Consider the following 14,441-nt stretch of genomic DNA (forward strand, 5'->3'; position numbering starts at 1 on the left):
GTGAATGGATGGCTTCTTCTTGAATTCAACGGCATGATCCAGATGTCCTATATCGGATTCTATAGTTGTCTTATCTTATTTATTTAAGTTTTTGGAGGATCCTATAGTTGTTTAAATGCTCTATATTCTGCTTTACTTTCCAAGGATGTGCACTTGTATGTTGAATGTTGATTTGTAACAAATATATAGTTACCAGATGATGAGGTTAACATGCAATGACCACAATGCTTTAACTAAGTGATGCAGACTAGACCAGACTACCCAATGAGAAAGTGGTCGCCACTCCTGATCGTTGGTTAACAGAGGGAAGCAACCTTGCTTGCTACTGCAGACGAGCATTTTGTTTTCTCTAATTGATTCAGCTCCTCTGGTTACAAACCAATCTAGACCTTGTTGTCGTAAAAACTTGATCTGAAATTCTATTGAGAGGTCTCCCTGAGAAGACATGAAGTTTCAAGACATTAGAATTAGATGGATGCAAAGAAGTCCTTTCAGAAAAATAAAAGAACAAGCTATCAGTTTGAGGTGTTGGGTCACTGGCAATGAAAAGCATATCACAAATATCTAAAAAGGCACTCTTCCCCACAAAAATACAAAAGAAGTTACGCATTCCTGCCCACCTTAAAATTTTTTCGAGACTAGACAGTACCACCAAGTTGAGAAACTTGAACGCTCATCTCACTTACTAAAAATTTTCAAGTACAAAAAATAAGTATTAGAGAAGAAAATGGCAATGGGCAGCATATCTGCCTTCTATCTCAGCTATACTTCTCTTCCCCTTCAAACCCACCGAAGCATCCAAACATGTCAGACATTCTTCTTCTTCTTCTATCTTTTTTTTCTTTTTTTTTGAGAAAAATAAGAAAATAAAGAGACCTAGCAATCCTATCTGGACATAACCATGAGAGCCTCCATCCCGTTGTGTGAATGTTCGATACAGAGAGTAATAAGGTAATTCCCTCCTCACCACGCCCAAAGAGAACTCCAAACAGGTGAGTATGGACATTCTTTTCAATCCCCACTATCACAGACACAAGAGAATCCACTCTTTGCTAGCATTGGCTTCAAAGCCCTCCCAGGTCAATGTGGATTACTTGGAGAAAGAATTCAGAGGTCATGGAGTCAGCTTTGAAAGTAATGGTGATAATTGTGTCATCAATATGGCAACGGACAATGGTAGCGTTGCCAATGTGGTGCTGCCAAATGGCCTAATAACATCATACAAGCCACTCATGTGGCACGGAGCGGCCATGGAAGTGCTGCAAACAGCTGTATCAAAAGGCAAAAATGGTGAAGCAGTTATCCAAGAGGGGGCATCTGCAGATATCAAGCTTGTGAATGATGGTGGAATTCCATGGTCCCCAAGCACTAGGTCTCTTCAAAATGTTAAGAGGAAGTCTGAAGACTCTATTCAGGCAGAGTCTTCAACCTTTGATTCCATTCTTTTCTGCTTTGAGTTTTGGTAAGACTAAAGATTTGCAAGCAAGGACCAATTGCAGCATGCTAGTTAAAGTGACTTACATTCAAGTAGCGAAGATAAGTTTTCATCTTCCAAATCTGCTGAGACTAGACTCTGAGAATATACTGAACCCGTCCCTGTAATTCTTGGGAAGGAAAAACATCTCTTTTTGCCATAATGATATTGGACTGCCATTGAATCATAAAAAATGCTTTTTGTTAGAATTTCTTTAGTACTTCATATAAATGTAAACGCCAACATCTTCATTTCATCAGCTACATGTAACAGTAAGATTTATCCACAAATGGGTGACATGGGTCCTTTAAGAGTTGAGAGTTCTTACCATTTTCTAACATAAATAAAGATTATTCTTTTCACAATCCCCTAGTCCAGGGCGATTTTGATGTAGTTTTCAGGAGATCATCATATTTTTTGTTTTTCGAGGGGGGTGGTGGGAAAATTGGGGATTCAGTCTAAATTAAGCAAATGACAGTTCATTTGCTTTATTCAATCTAAATTGAGCTCTACTCATGCCATATGCTGCTTTTCGAACTTGTTTCCTGCACTACAATTAAGCAAATGGCAGCGGTTACATTCTAAAGCTACACCAAGTTATCAACTATTTCATTGTCCCTACTATAATTCCTCTGCTTTATTCATTTGTATCTGATTCTCTGCAATATTCAGCGTCAGGTGGAGCTTGTATCCGTTGCTCCAGAGAACATGAATGAACTCAAATGCTCGGTGACACTTCATCAAGATCTCCTAGGCTCGCAGTTTACCATCAGCAATACTAAATCATCATCTACCCAATTGTCAGGCTCTGTTACCGTAGGAAACAACCATGATGTCAGGATTCAGTACCGTTCCTCCAGATACCAACAGAAAAGGAGCCTCAAATTCAAGCCAATCCTTGCTCAGAAAGCACTTCAATCATTGTTCTCTAGGCAGGAAATTGAAGATAAAAGGATAATGAACCAATGAATGAAGGATTCAAAATAGAAGAATCAGAGGCAGAAGAAGATGATGATTATGCACCTATGATAGAGAGAATGAGTAGGATTTACTCCAATGCACCTCGAGAGTTCGCAATTATTGATAGAGTAATGAGCTCAACAATATATGGAATTTCTTTTCTTTTCAATATAGAGATCTCATGTTAATATTATATAAGTATTTATAGGCGCTGCTATTATTCCAAGGAAAATGTTAGAACACCAGGAATTAGATGGGTATTGCAAGCCTTGACAATAATCACTTTTAAGGGAAATTAGAAACAAATTTGACAAAGGAAATAGAAATGTGAAAAAATCAAAGGAAAAAGTCTATTTGATGCAGGAACTATCACACATTTGATATAAAAAAAGAAACTTAATATCAAGGTACATAGTAAGAGAATAAAATAAAATATACAAACATCTCCCTTTTCCCTCCCTCATGCATGAAAGCATGAGATTTATAACCCTGTGGATTGGTGAAAACACCTATGAGGCATATGATGTGCTTAGCATGACCACTTATGGTTTCCACTGTCTCCCAGAAGACACTGCATATGATAATATTAAGAAAGATTGATGTTTTATTTCTCATCCTAAAGGATTCAGTCGCAGGGATCGAACACTCGAAGCCAACCTCATATATAGGGGTCCATTTACAATTTGTTTTGTTTAAATAACAAGATTTATTCTCTGCTAATTTGATAAACTGTATCTTTTCATCTTTTCTGATGATGCAGGGAAGACGAAATTCAGTTGTAATTCAAAAGAGTGGGTTTGACAAGTTTTATGTCTTCAGCCCTGGATCAAACTATGAACAGTATGATAAATATGCATGTCTGCATAGGCTCATCTGCCACATTGACACCTCTAGTTTTGGGTCCTGGAGGCACATGGAGGGGAGATCAGTACTTGTATGACCCAGACATCTCAATCATACTAAATAATAAAGATTGTGAGGGGCCTTCTTCTTTCATTTAGAACAAGGTTGCTGCCAATTACTATGAAATTTGTGTGCTGAGTCATTTGAAATGCTACTTATATGTTCAGTTTTTCTTATTACAAAACTAACAAGAGCTCTTAAATTTTTTCTCTTTTTTTTCACTTCATTTGCTTGACTGTGATAAAATTTCTTGCTGTTTGCAAGTAGGTTTGAGAAAAAAAGGTAAACTGGTTATAGGGGGTAACTGGGAAGCTTGAAGTGCAAGTGAGATCACGCTAAACCATTGAGAAGATGAAGATAATGAATAACGACAATGGAATAGAGCTGCAGTTAGTCTTAACAAAGGCAAGTTGCATTAGTGTGCAGTGCAAGATTTCAAGTTTAGGATATCATTAAGTAAAAATTTCTACATAAAACAAAATAATGTCACCATCAAATAATTAGGATCATTTCATTACTAAAACTCTTCATACAATTTCCAACTTGACAAGTATAATGTGCATGTCTTATAGTTGATCCAACCAAGTAGCTTTTTCTATGCTCATAATTAACAAGTGGCATGATTAACAACATGCTTGACTCCATACCTTCAAAATGCATGTAATCATTAGAATTAAATTAACTTTCTCGATACTCTAACAATAAAGGGAAAGAATCGGGAAAAAGTGAACCTGTTCAGAATACATTTTCCCCAATTCTGCTATTTTGTTTTGAATTCTCAACAACCAATAGATAGTGTTAGGTCCAGTCTAGGGTCTCAGTTCTTCAAAAGACTTGTTGTCCTTCATCTTCCTCATACAGGAAAAAATACAGGCCCCTCCAAGATATTTGGATTACACTGTCAATCTTTCAGGAGGAAAAACTAAAGCATTAAAACAATCTGTGCTTTGCTCTGCAGAATATTAGACTGATGTAAGCGGTTCAATTTTTGCTGAAGTTCAAATTAGATGGATCGACATGCAAGTTATGAAGAAAAGGGTGCAGTTATGTGCACAAAGAGAAAAGAGTACACATGTTTATGTAAATTCAAAGCCACAAAATGAATTAAATGGGCAAGGTAGACAGAGATATGGCAAAAATAGCTTAACATGAAGTCCAAACCTAAAACAAAGATGCCTCTCATTTAACAATATAGTTTTAAAAGCAACTAAACCAGGCAAGATAGCTTAGTGGTGCAATTAACTCCGTACACCGCATCAGAATTTTACCAAGAACATACAAGGCCATGCAAACTCAAAAGACCATCAACATATAAATAAAAATCAAGCACAAGTTCTTCTATCAGGCAAAATAAAATATAATAGCCTTAATAGTCGTTCTGACTCCAATACAAATAGAACCAAACAGAACATTACCTGGTTTCAGACACTGGATAATTTTAAAATAAAAACTTTTAGCATTAAACCTCATGAAGCACACCAGACTAACAATGAATAATAGTACCTTTTGGAATCAACTCATTGGGAAAAAAAAAAAAACAGTACATTTGCATAGAATGCAACTAAAAACAGCTCAGAAATGAAAGATAAGAGATCTTATGCAATAGAAACGTAAGGACAAATCTTAGCCTTGATCAAGGATGCCTGGCTTGGAAATCCTTCATGAAAGCAACCAGCTTTTCGACTCCAGCCAATGGCATCGCATTATATATCGAAGCCCGCATGCCACCAACGGATCTGTGCCCCTTGAGCTGCACCATCCCTTCCTTGGAAGCCTCCTCGATAAACTTCTTCTCAAGCTCACTCTTCTGCAACGTGAAGGGAATGTTCATCAGCGACCTCACCGATTTCTCCACCGGGCAGACATAAAACCCGCCACTCCCGTCGATCGTATCGTAGAGAATTCCGGCCTTCTTCGCATTCTTCTTCTCGATCTCCACCAGCCCGCCCTGCTCCAGCAAATGCTCGAACACCAGGCCGCACATATAGATCGCGAAGCACGGCGGCGTGTTGTAGAGCGAAGCGCTGTCGGCGTGGGTCTTGTAGTCGAGCATCACCGGCGTGATCTCCTGGGCGCTGCCGATGAGATCTCGCCGCACGATAACGATGGTGACTCCCGACGGGCCGACGTTCTTCTGCGCCCCGGCGTAGATCACGCCGAACTTGGAGACGTCGACGGGCTTCGAGCAGAAGTTGGAGGACATGTCGGCGACCAAGATCGAGTTTTTATTCGCCGGCGTTGGGTAATCCTTGAACTCGACGCCGTGGATGGTCTCGTTCGCGCAGATGTGGATGTATTTAGCGTCAGGGTTCTGCGGGATCTCGTCGAAAGATGGGATCTTGGTGTACTTTTCGGACTTGCCGGACCAGATGAGGTTGGGCTTGCAGAATTTCTGTGCTTCTTTGAAGGCCTTGTCACCCCAGGAGCCGGTGACGAGGTAGTCGGCGGGATCGGAGGTGGAGGAGCAGAGGTTGAGGGGGACGGCGGCGAACTGTGTGGTGGCACCGCCCTGGAGGAAGAGGACGGCGAAGTCGTCGGGGATGGAGAGAAGGAGGCGGAGATCGGACTCGGCCTTCTTGATGACGGAATCGAACTCCTTGCCGCGGTGGCTCATCTCCATGATGCTCATGCCGGAGCCGCGGTAGTTGTAGAGCTCGGCCTGGGCCTTGAGGAGGACGGGCTCGGGAAGGGTGGCGGGGCCGGCGGCGAAGTTGAAGACACCACGGTCGCCGGGGGTGGCGGCGTGGGCGGCGGGGGAGGTGGAGGGGGCAGAGGTGACGGCGGTGCAGGAGACCGAGAATCGGGGGTTAGGGCGAAGGGCGAGGGGTTTGGGTGAGGGACGGAGGGGGTTTCGGAGGAGGAAAGTGTTGGGCGTGGCGGCGGCCATCGGAGCCATTGGAGAGAGAGGAGAAACAGGGGAGGAGGAAAAAAAGGGCAAAAGTCTGGTGGGAGAAAAGGGATGGTGGGGTGGATTTATGGGAGATGGAGTCCAATGGGGTTGGTGAATACGAGGCAAGGTTTGGGGAGGCGGAAAGAAAGGGATGGTTCGTTGGTCTAACTAGTGTGGAATGACCAAAATGTCTTTTTTTTTTTTTTTTTTTTTTTTTTTTTTTGGTGGGTTGGAGGTGGGTGGGGGGGGTGTTGGTAGTGTTATTAGTAAGGGTGAAAGTGATAGGCCGTGGGGGTGTTATTAGTAGGAACGAGAGTGACATGGATATTATCTATCTAAATTTATTTTTATATTTAATTAATTTAAATATAGATAAAAATTTTAAGATTTGATTAATATCTATATTTATATTTTTATTTATTAAAAAAATAGATATACATATGGATAAACAACTATCTGATTCATATCCGAATATTTGAATCTACGTATAATCTTATATAATTTTATGTAGTAATTATTAAATTTTTAAAAAAATATATAACATATAATATATTATTAATTTGATTTATCATATATTTAGTAATATCTTTGATTCTGTAGTTATAAAATTTAATTATATAAGTTATTTTCATAATTATATCTATATTTTTAGTATTCAAATGATATCCGTATCCATTTAAAATAAATATGGATATAAATTTTTTTATCCAAATAATATCCATATCCGTATTTATATTCATCAAATAAAATAAATATGAATATAGATATACTAATATCCGATCCAGTTTCAGCTCTAGTTATTAATTATTTTATTGCCTCCTTTTTTATGTGCATGACATTGGATCTTGCATTTTTGAACAGATCTATATTCTCCATCGCTCTTGTAACTATATAATTCACTTATCCATTCATTACCATCCATTACTATGTCCATCAATTAAGGATGATAAATTTTATTGCAAAAGTTGTATTGGTATGAGTTTATCATTTTCTTCAATTAATCATATTTGATTAGTGGATTTATCTTTTATAAAATACTTGATGAATCTTAAATTCTTAATCGACGGAGTTATTGGAAAGGTGATATACTATTGATTTTTTATTAGCACGACATTAATAAGGTTTTCGGGTTGATATCATATTTCATTCAAAGCTATAAATTACATTGATTTTTTTCTAAAATTTATTATTTTATACATTTTAATTAGTTTATTTTTTATTTTCTGTGTCCTATGCATATGTAAGAGAAGTTTTTAGAATATATTTTTTGAGAAAAAAAACTATTGATACAATTCAATTTTATTAGCTTTTAGATCTACGCATTGTATGTTCATGTATTTAGAGAATGGATATCGGATAAAGATTTAATTTCAAAATTTAACTTTATATATTTAATTTTAAAATTTTTATTTTACAATAGTAAATAGATACGCATATGGAGATAGATTACTGCATGAGTATCTCTTTTTTTGATTGATTTATTAGATAATTAATTTTTTTAAATTTTTTTAAAAATAATAATCTAATCTTTTCAAAACATGATCAACAAGATATAAATATTTTTGTGTAAATGAGAAAATTTGATTCTTTTCCCGTGATGCTTTATTCTTTATAATATTTTTTGTTACTTTTGTTATTTTAGCTTAGAAGTAATTATAGTTATTTTCTATTATATATTTAAAAAAATTATTTTATCATATTCAATTATTACAATATAAAATAGAATTATCCTTTTTATTATCTCCAGTTTTGAAACCTCCTAGTTCAATTATTTTCTTTTTTTAAGGATTTAGTTTATTTCTTTAGGATTTTAGTAATTCTGGTAAGATACTTTGATGCGAAGCACAGGAGTTTCATGGATTAAAATATAAACTAATATAATTATTAAAAAATATTTTTAATATAGTATTTTATCCATGCAGAACGCAAGTTGCAGTACACTCATACCAAGCTATATTGTACGTTAAAGAGGTTTTAGGTATAAACCAGGTGCGTGATATATTGTACGAACGGAGTTGACACGTTGAAATTAAATAATTCCACATTCGTGATACGACGTCCAAGGGGTTGTTCAGAGTGGCCCACTTTGTCTTTTGCGATCAGATACAACGGCCCCTGCAACGAGGAATGTGGATTTGGGACTAATCGGCTTTTGGTGCCAAACAGGAAATGATTGAAAACCAATCAGCATTTTTTCCGAAAAAAAACAATCGGCAAGTTTCGATCATGTTATTTTGGGTTCCAAATTTAATTATTTAAGAAAAAAATTTATAAAATTATTGTTGGCACTAAAATCTGATTCTTGATCAAAAAAATTGGCACAGTCACATATTTTTTTAAAAAAAAAAATATGCAAGATAAAATTTGATCGAAGTTAACTGTGATAAAATTCTATAACATTCAAGTGAAATCTTAGAAAAATATAAGAGCCTTCATAAAAAAAAAAAATCAATCAACCAAGTTCAAACGCATCATAATTATCAAAATTTACCAGCAATACATATCGATTGAAGGTTGATCACGGGCACCACCCAAGCTAACACGCATTTAATTTGAACGTGAGTGAGGTGATCATGTTGTTTCGCCTCCCCTCCTTCTAATTTCGATGCGACGTACATTCAATGCAGACACTCAAGATGTTATAATATTAACTGTAGATCAAAATTATGACATCCATTTTTATTTCACCTGCAGAATGTTATAATATTAATCTAAAATATTATAATATTAATCTCTAATGTCATAAAAATATCAAAACATACATTCAAAAGATGTTTTACATATAGGATATCATTATTTTAATATCAAATATCATAAGAACGAGCATTCGAGAGAAATCGTATACTTTAAGGGTGTCCTGCAGGCTATTTTGTAGGCATAGATTGAAAGATTATTTTGACAGATTGTCTGACTATTTTAGATAAAAATTATATTGATGCGAGTTATAATTTTTAAAGAGGTAAGAATGAGATAAAAAAAATACTATATAGGTCCTTCTAAAGCGGGGCCCTCCATTAATAAAATTATGGTTTCAACTTATGCATAATTTTTGATGAGGATTCATGATGTGCATAGGTAATAGAAACCTACGGCAGCAGGTAGCTCTAGCACTCCTGAACTGGTCCAATTAATACAATAGTTAATGTTTTGTCTGGCAGTCTATGATCAACGGCTCAACACCATTAGATAATATTGAGAAAACCCTTTCTACACTAGTCAAAAAAAAAAAAAAAAGCCTAGTGGGGGCAAGTGTCCAAACTTAGTGGCTAAACCCAAAGGCGAGACGAGGTATGGCCTCTATTTTTTTAGCCTAAAAACTTCATATTTTGTGGGATGTGTTGCACTTGCATCCGGTCAATGTGCCAGTGAACAAATTGGATGTACTTATGAGTCCAAATTAACCTGACCTAGGTCCAAAATTTTCAACTTGAGCACCATCTACATTGCATCTAATATGCTTGATTAAATAATTTCTTGGTAAAGTTAGGGCATGATCTTTATTCAAGATAATAAATTAAGTCGCACCAAATTGGGGCCATGGGACAGAATTGAGTTGTCTCAATTTGGCTTGGATCAGGTTGCTCAAGCTTTCATATCAAAGTACTCGTGCACAAAAAAAATATTTCTTCTGCCTCGAGAATAAGTTTAAAAGCCTATTTAACATAATTTTTTAGTATTGGATTAACCCAAACTCCAATTAGCACAAGCTGATCCAGAACCCTAACTCCATCCCTGTTTCATAAAATATGGAAACCTATGTACAGTGTCATTATTATAAAGAAAAGGAAAAGGTCAGCAAAGTGATTTCAGTTTCACCAGTGGGATCCTGGTTTTGTGGTTTACTAGGAAGTGTGGCAGCCTACTTTCTTGACCCATATGGTCCCATGGCAAGGAAAGCATGGTGGGTGGGATCTTGATGGCAAAGCGCTGCTGCAGGGAGATTTCTGCCTTTGGCTTTGCTGTCTATATTGGACCATAGTTTTGGACTATTGTGTATACATAGAGTGACACAAGAAATTAGCCTGTGCATGGGTTGTTTTGGATGCATCCAATCACTCTCTTTGTTGGCCAGCAGGATTTATGGTTTTCTAGTTTTGGTATTCTCATTGTACTTAGAAAAATTAAGATCATAGTGAATGAAATTACTCTCTGACTTGTTTCCTGTTCCTAATTTTTTTTATAAGTTTTGTTATATTGAAAAATTAAGGTTGTCTCATAATAATTGAAAAGGTAAGATTATAGTGATTATCAGACAAAAAAAGAGATTAATGTAATTAGTTATCCGCCAAAGGGTATGCACTGTTTTGTCTCATTCACCATAGATCAAGTAACTAGGCTGTAATTCTCCAAATTATGTCCAATTATAATATGGTACAAATTTGGTTTGCTGGATAAGAAGAGCAAGGGCTTTTCACTGAAGTGGGATGTAATTTATGATGTTCTTCTACATCTGATTGCCTTTGAAGGGACCTGAAAATCTTTTGCTTGCATCATCTATTATCATGAATTTGATAGGACATTATCCATTAAAAAAAAAAAATTGCATCTCATGGGACACCAATGAACCTGGACAACAAAATCCCTGCTGAGTTATGAAATCAGATGGTCTAGGATTTGCATTAGAAGTTTTACTAATGATGATCTACACACTCAAGTTGTAGGAATTTGATATTACTTGCATGAGCATTCTTGACAAATCTCAATAGACCTACTTGGGTACTCGGGTGACTTGGCATGAAATAGGGTTGGAAATGGGCTGGGCCATGAGTCTTGTTAAGTCGAGTACTTGGGTGAGCTTTGAATTGGGCCTTGAGCCAAGCCTGAGACATTTTATATTGGACTTGGACCTCAAAATAGGTCCAAAGACCGAGTCGAACTTCTGCCTTGAAGCCTGAGCTAAGAAACCATTCTGATCCTAGCTCGATTTCATTATTAGGATCTTTTGCTAGAAGTTTTTTGAGTAATCTTGATCATTTTGTGCTAATTAGATCAAAAATTTCAGGTCAATCAATCCAATTCTCACCGAGCAAAAGCTTTCGGCGCGAATAACTTTTTGTTAGAAAAAAATTGCTAGGAATAGATATCTCAAATAAAGAATGAAAAGTTGGTTGCAGAGTTCAAAAATATGAACAGTCTATAAAGACACCTTACTTAAGGTTATGTTCGATGATAATTTATTTTCCTCTTGACATATCAGATAATGAAAAAATGTAGGAGAAACTTATATTTCCCGTCGATCGAGCATTTAAATCGCACCCAATCATTTAGGGTTGCTTTGAAAGAGAAATAAGGAAAGTGCACAGCTAGAAATAGGGATGAATTTATGATATATAAATAATAGAAGATATTTACCTAAAATGATTGATCATGGTCATCCATGCTCATTCTATGTACTAAACGGTATTCTCTTTTATGTTATAACACAAATACTTGAATTGAGCTGTAGAGTGTCCACCTGCCTTTTTCTTGTGTGCAGATGCATGACCCTTATTTAGCAGCAATCTAAACATAGTCACCCTCTAGTACTAGACATCTAGCATGACCCTTCAATTGACCAACTTCCAGCCAACACATACATATCTCTAGGGGAATTATGCTACCAATTACATGGCCAACTATGTGGCAAATCACCATGCCAATGTCTTGTAAACTTCAAATTTTATGCAATAAATTTCATTTTCGCTAAATATATTTACTTTAGATTTATGTAAACAAAAAGAAAATTAGTACTACTGCCTTCATCAAAACTGCGGTGTTTATATAGAGTAAATAACATATGTTGGGTGATACATGGTCTTGTGTAAGCCAGAAATCAATTATTATTCTTTTTCTCTTTGTATTTAAATCATGAAACCAAGAGATATATGTATCCAGCATCTTATCTAATGGTCTAGTTTCAACTCTATGCTGCTCCTTGATCACAGTTGACGCGTCTCATATCAAGTTCTTTCAAATCCTAAGAGAGAGCAAACGCTGACCTGCATCACTCTATTCCCTGCATGAGACGGGAGCTAAGATTGATCAGTAGCAATATGCTCAAAGATATAAAATACTTAGCATCTGTAACCTGCGTGGCATAAAAAAGCATCATATAAATGAAGGGTTCGGGTTGTATCTTTTGTGCGAAAGAAAGATGGATCTTTTTTTCACAATATCGACCGGATCACATCCTATATAGATCTCAAAGCATTCTAAACTCTTCCAATCATCTGCCTGCTCAATTTTCAAAGCGATTATTGTATAATTCAATGGTGGATTTACATGAAGAAAAGTAGATCCTTCTTTTATATGAAAGATACAATCCTTGTCCATAAATGAAATGGTTTTCCAGATTTAAGCCCATCTTAAAAAAAAAAGGGAACATAAAACCCAAACTTCTATAGCTAATTGATTTTTGTAGTTCCACAATTTTGAAGAAATATCCAAGAAATAAAAGCTACAATTTATTTTGTAGCTCATTCTCAAACTCCTTGCCGGTGACATTATGAGGTCCCATAAGCAATTCTTAAAACTCTTTTGTTTTTTTTTTGAGTAAAAGCAATTGTTAAACTTGACATAAAATCTGTAGCTCCATGGCTTTACATGTATCAGTTTACATCGTGACCATCCAAGCAACTACACTCAACCAGAAGGCATCACTTTGGCCTTTCCAAACCATTCAAAGTAGCAAAAGAGGGCAAGGAACATCCAATCAATGAACAACAAGTGTGGTAAATTCCAAGTACTCCATCCTCTTCACAAGGGCATCAAATGAGAGTCTATAATTTAGGGGGAAAAAAGGTATGGAGGGATGAGATCCCATGCCTTGGGCCCACTCATGTTGCCACCCACCCTGACCCACTCACTTTGATTGAATGGTTACCATGAGATCCTCCGGTTCAAAGCAACCACAGTGACTCAAAATTCTTATTGAAAAATACTCATGAAAAGATGGGAATCTTTCTATCAAATTATATAGGTTTTATATGTTGTTCCAAAAGCTAAATGACATCTAAAACAAAGCACTCCGAATACCCAAAAATTCTTCTTGAATTTTCCACGCTCCCAATACAAAGTGCTAAAATCACCATCTAAACAAATAAACAAAGAAATGAAAAGTTTCCAATTAATAAATTTTATAAATATTATTTTTTTGATAAGATGTATGGATTGTACATGTCTTGTATGAATGTATCTAATAAAATTAGAAACTAAAACATCGCGAACAACAACTAAAACAATTGAAGCCTTGATCTATAGCACACCTCATAAATGCTCGGCTACGTAAAAGATAATCCAATTTGCAGCCCTGTTCATCTTTGGATAGATGTATATATTTTTTAAATGCAGTGAGACGCGCTATCTCGCAATCCTTGAAATGTATAGGAATGAGATTGCCATCCTTTGCTCTAATCCACTATACCACTATGTCAGAATCAGGCTAGGCAGCCAATCCTTAGTACTAGCCTCACATAGGTGATACCCACCCAAACAATTCTCATCTCAGCTCCAGAGACAAGAAAAGCTAACTTCTGCCAGCTGCCACAAGGCCCCTATAAATATTACATAGATTTTAAATTTTGCTCTAAAACCCAGAGATTGATATGAAAAGGCAATTTGAATGCCTTAAAGTTGTCTTGAATTGACCACAAGCCAAGTGACCACTAAAATCCCAAATTTCCTGTTGATTTGACCCCACCTCAATCCAAGCATCTTAAACATTATCTGAACAAAATAAACAAAGACATGAGGATCTTTGAATTAATAAATTCTATTAATATTGCATAGATTTTAGATTTTGTCCTACAAGTCAAGTGACCTCTAATATAAAAAGCAATCTCAATTTCCCCAACTTCCCTTGAAGTAACCACACTTCTAACCAAATAGTCCCAAACAAGCAATACTTATGAAGAGGATCTTCCATTTCATAAAAAACAATTCTATCAACATTGCCTAGATTTTAGACTTTGTTCTCAAAGCCAAATGATCTCTCATAATCCCAATGCCCCAAAAGTTGTCCTGAATTGACCACACTCACCAAAGCGACCTCAAATATAGAAAGCAACCCCAGTGGCCTCAAACTTCTCTTGAGTTGACCGCACTCCTAACCAAACAGTCCCAAACACAAAAACCAAATAACAATGCTCATGACATGATGATGATCTTCCATTTCATAATAATGAATTCTATCAACATTGCCTTAGATTTTAGATTTTGTTCTCAAAGCCAAGTGAT

The 14,441-nt window shown here is 36.3% G+C and overlaps 2 protein-coding genes across 2 annotated transcripts; one reads left to right on the top strand and one right to left on the bottom strand.

Moving 5' to 3' along the window:
* Positions 1–998: 998 nt before the first annotated feature.
* LOC105053255 (protein NDH-DEPENDENT CYCLIC ELECTRON FLOW 5-like) lies at positions 999–2,443 on the top strand. Its single transcript, XM_029267141.2, has 2 exons — positions 999–1,415; positions 2,147–2,443. Exons 1-2 carry the CDS (start codon positions 999–1,001, stop codon positions 2,441–2,443), a joined length of 714 nt encoding a protein of 237 aa, XP_029122974.2.
* Positions 2,444–4,770: 2,327 nt separating this feature from the next.
* Positions 4,771–6,320, bottom strand: LOC105053256 (phosphoserine aminotransferase 2, chloroplastic). The gene has a single exon (XM_010934354.4). It carries the CDS (start codon positions 6,231–6,233, stop codon positions 4,971–4,973), a length of 1,263 nt encoding a protein of 420 aa, XP_010932656.1. The 5' UTR covers positions 6,234–6,320; the 3' UTR covers positions 4,771–4,970.
* Between the last annotated feature and the right edge of the window lie 8,121 nt (positions 6,321–14,441).

This window comes from Elaeis guineensis, chromosome 10, assembly GCF_000442705.2.
Source record: "Elaeis guineensis isolate ETL-2024a chromosome 10, EG11, whole genome shotgun sequence".
NCBI classification, from domain to species: Eukaryota; Viridiplantae; Streptophyta; class Magnoliopsida; order Arecales; family Arecaceae; genus Elaeis; species Elaeis guineensis.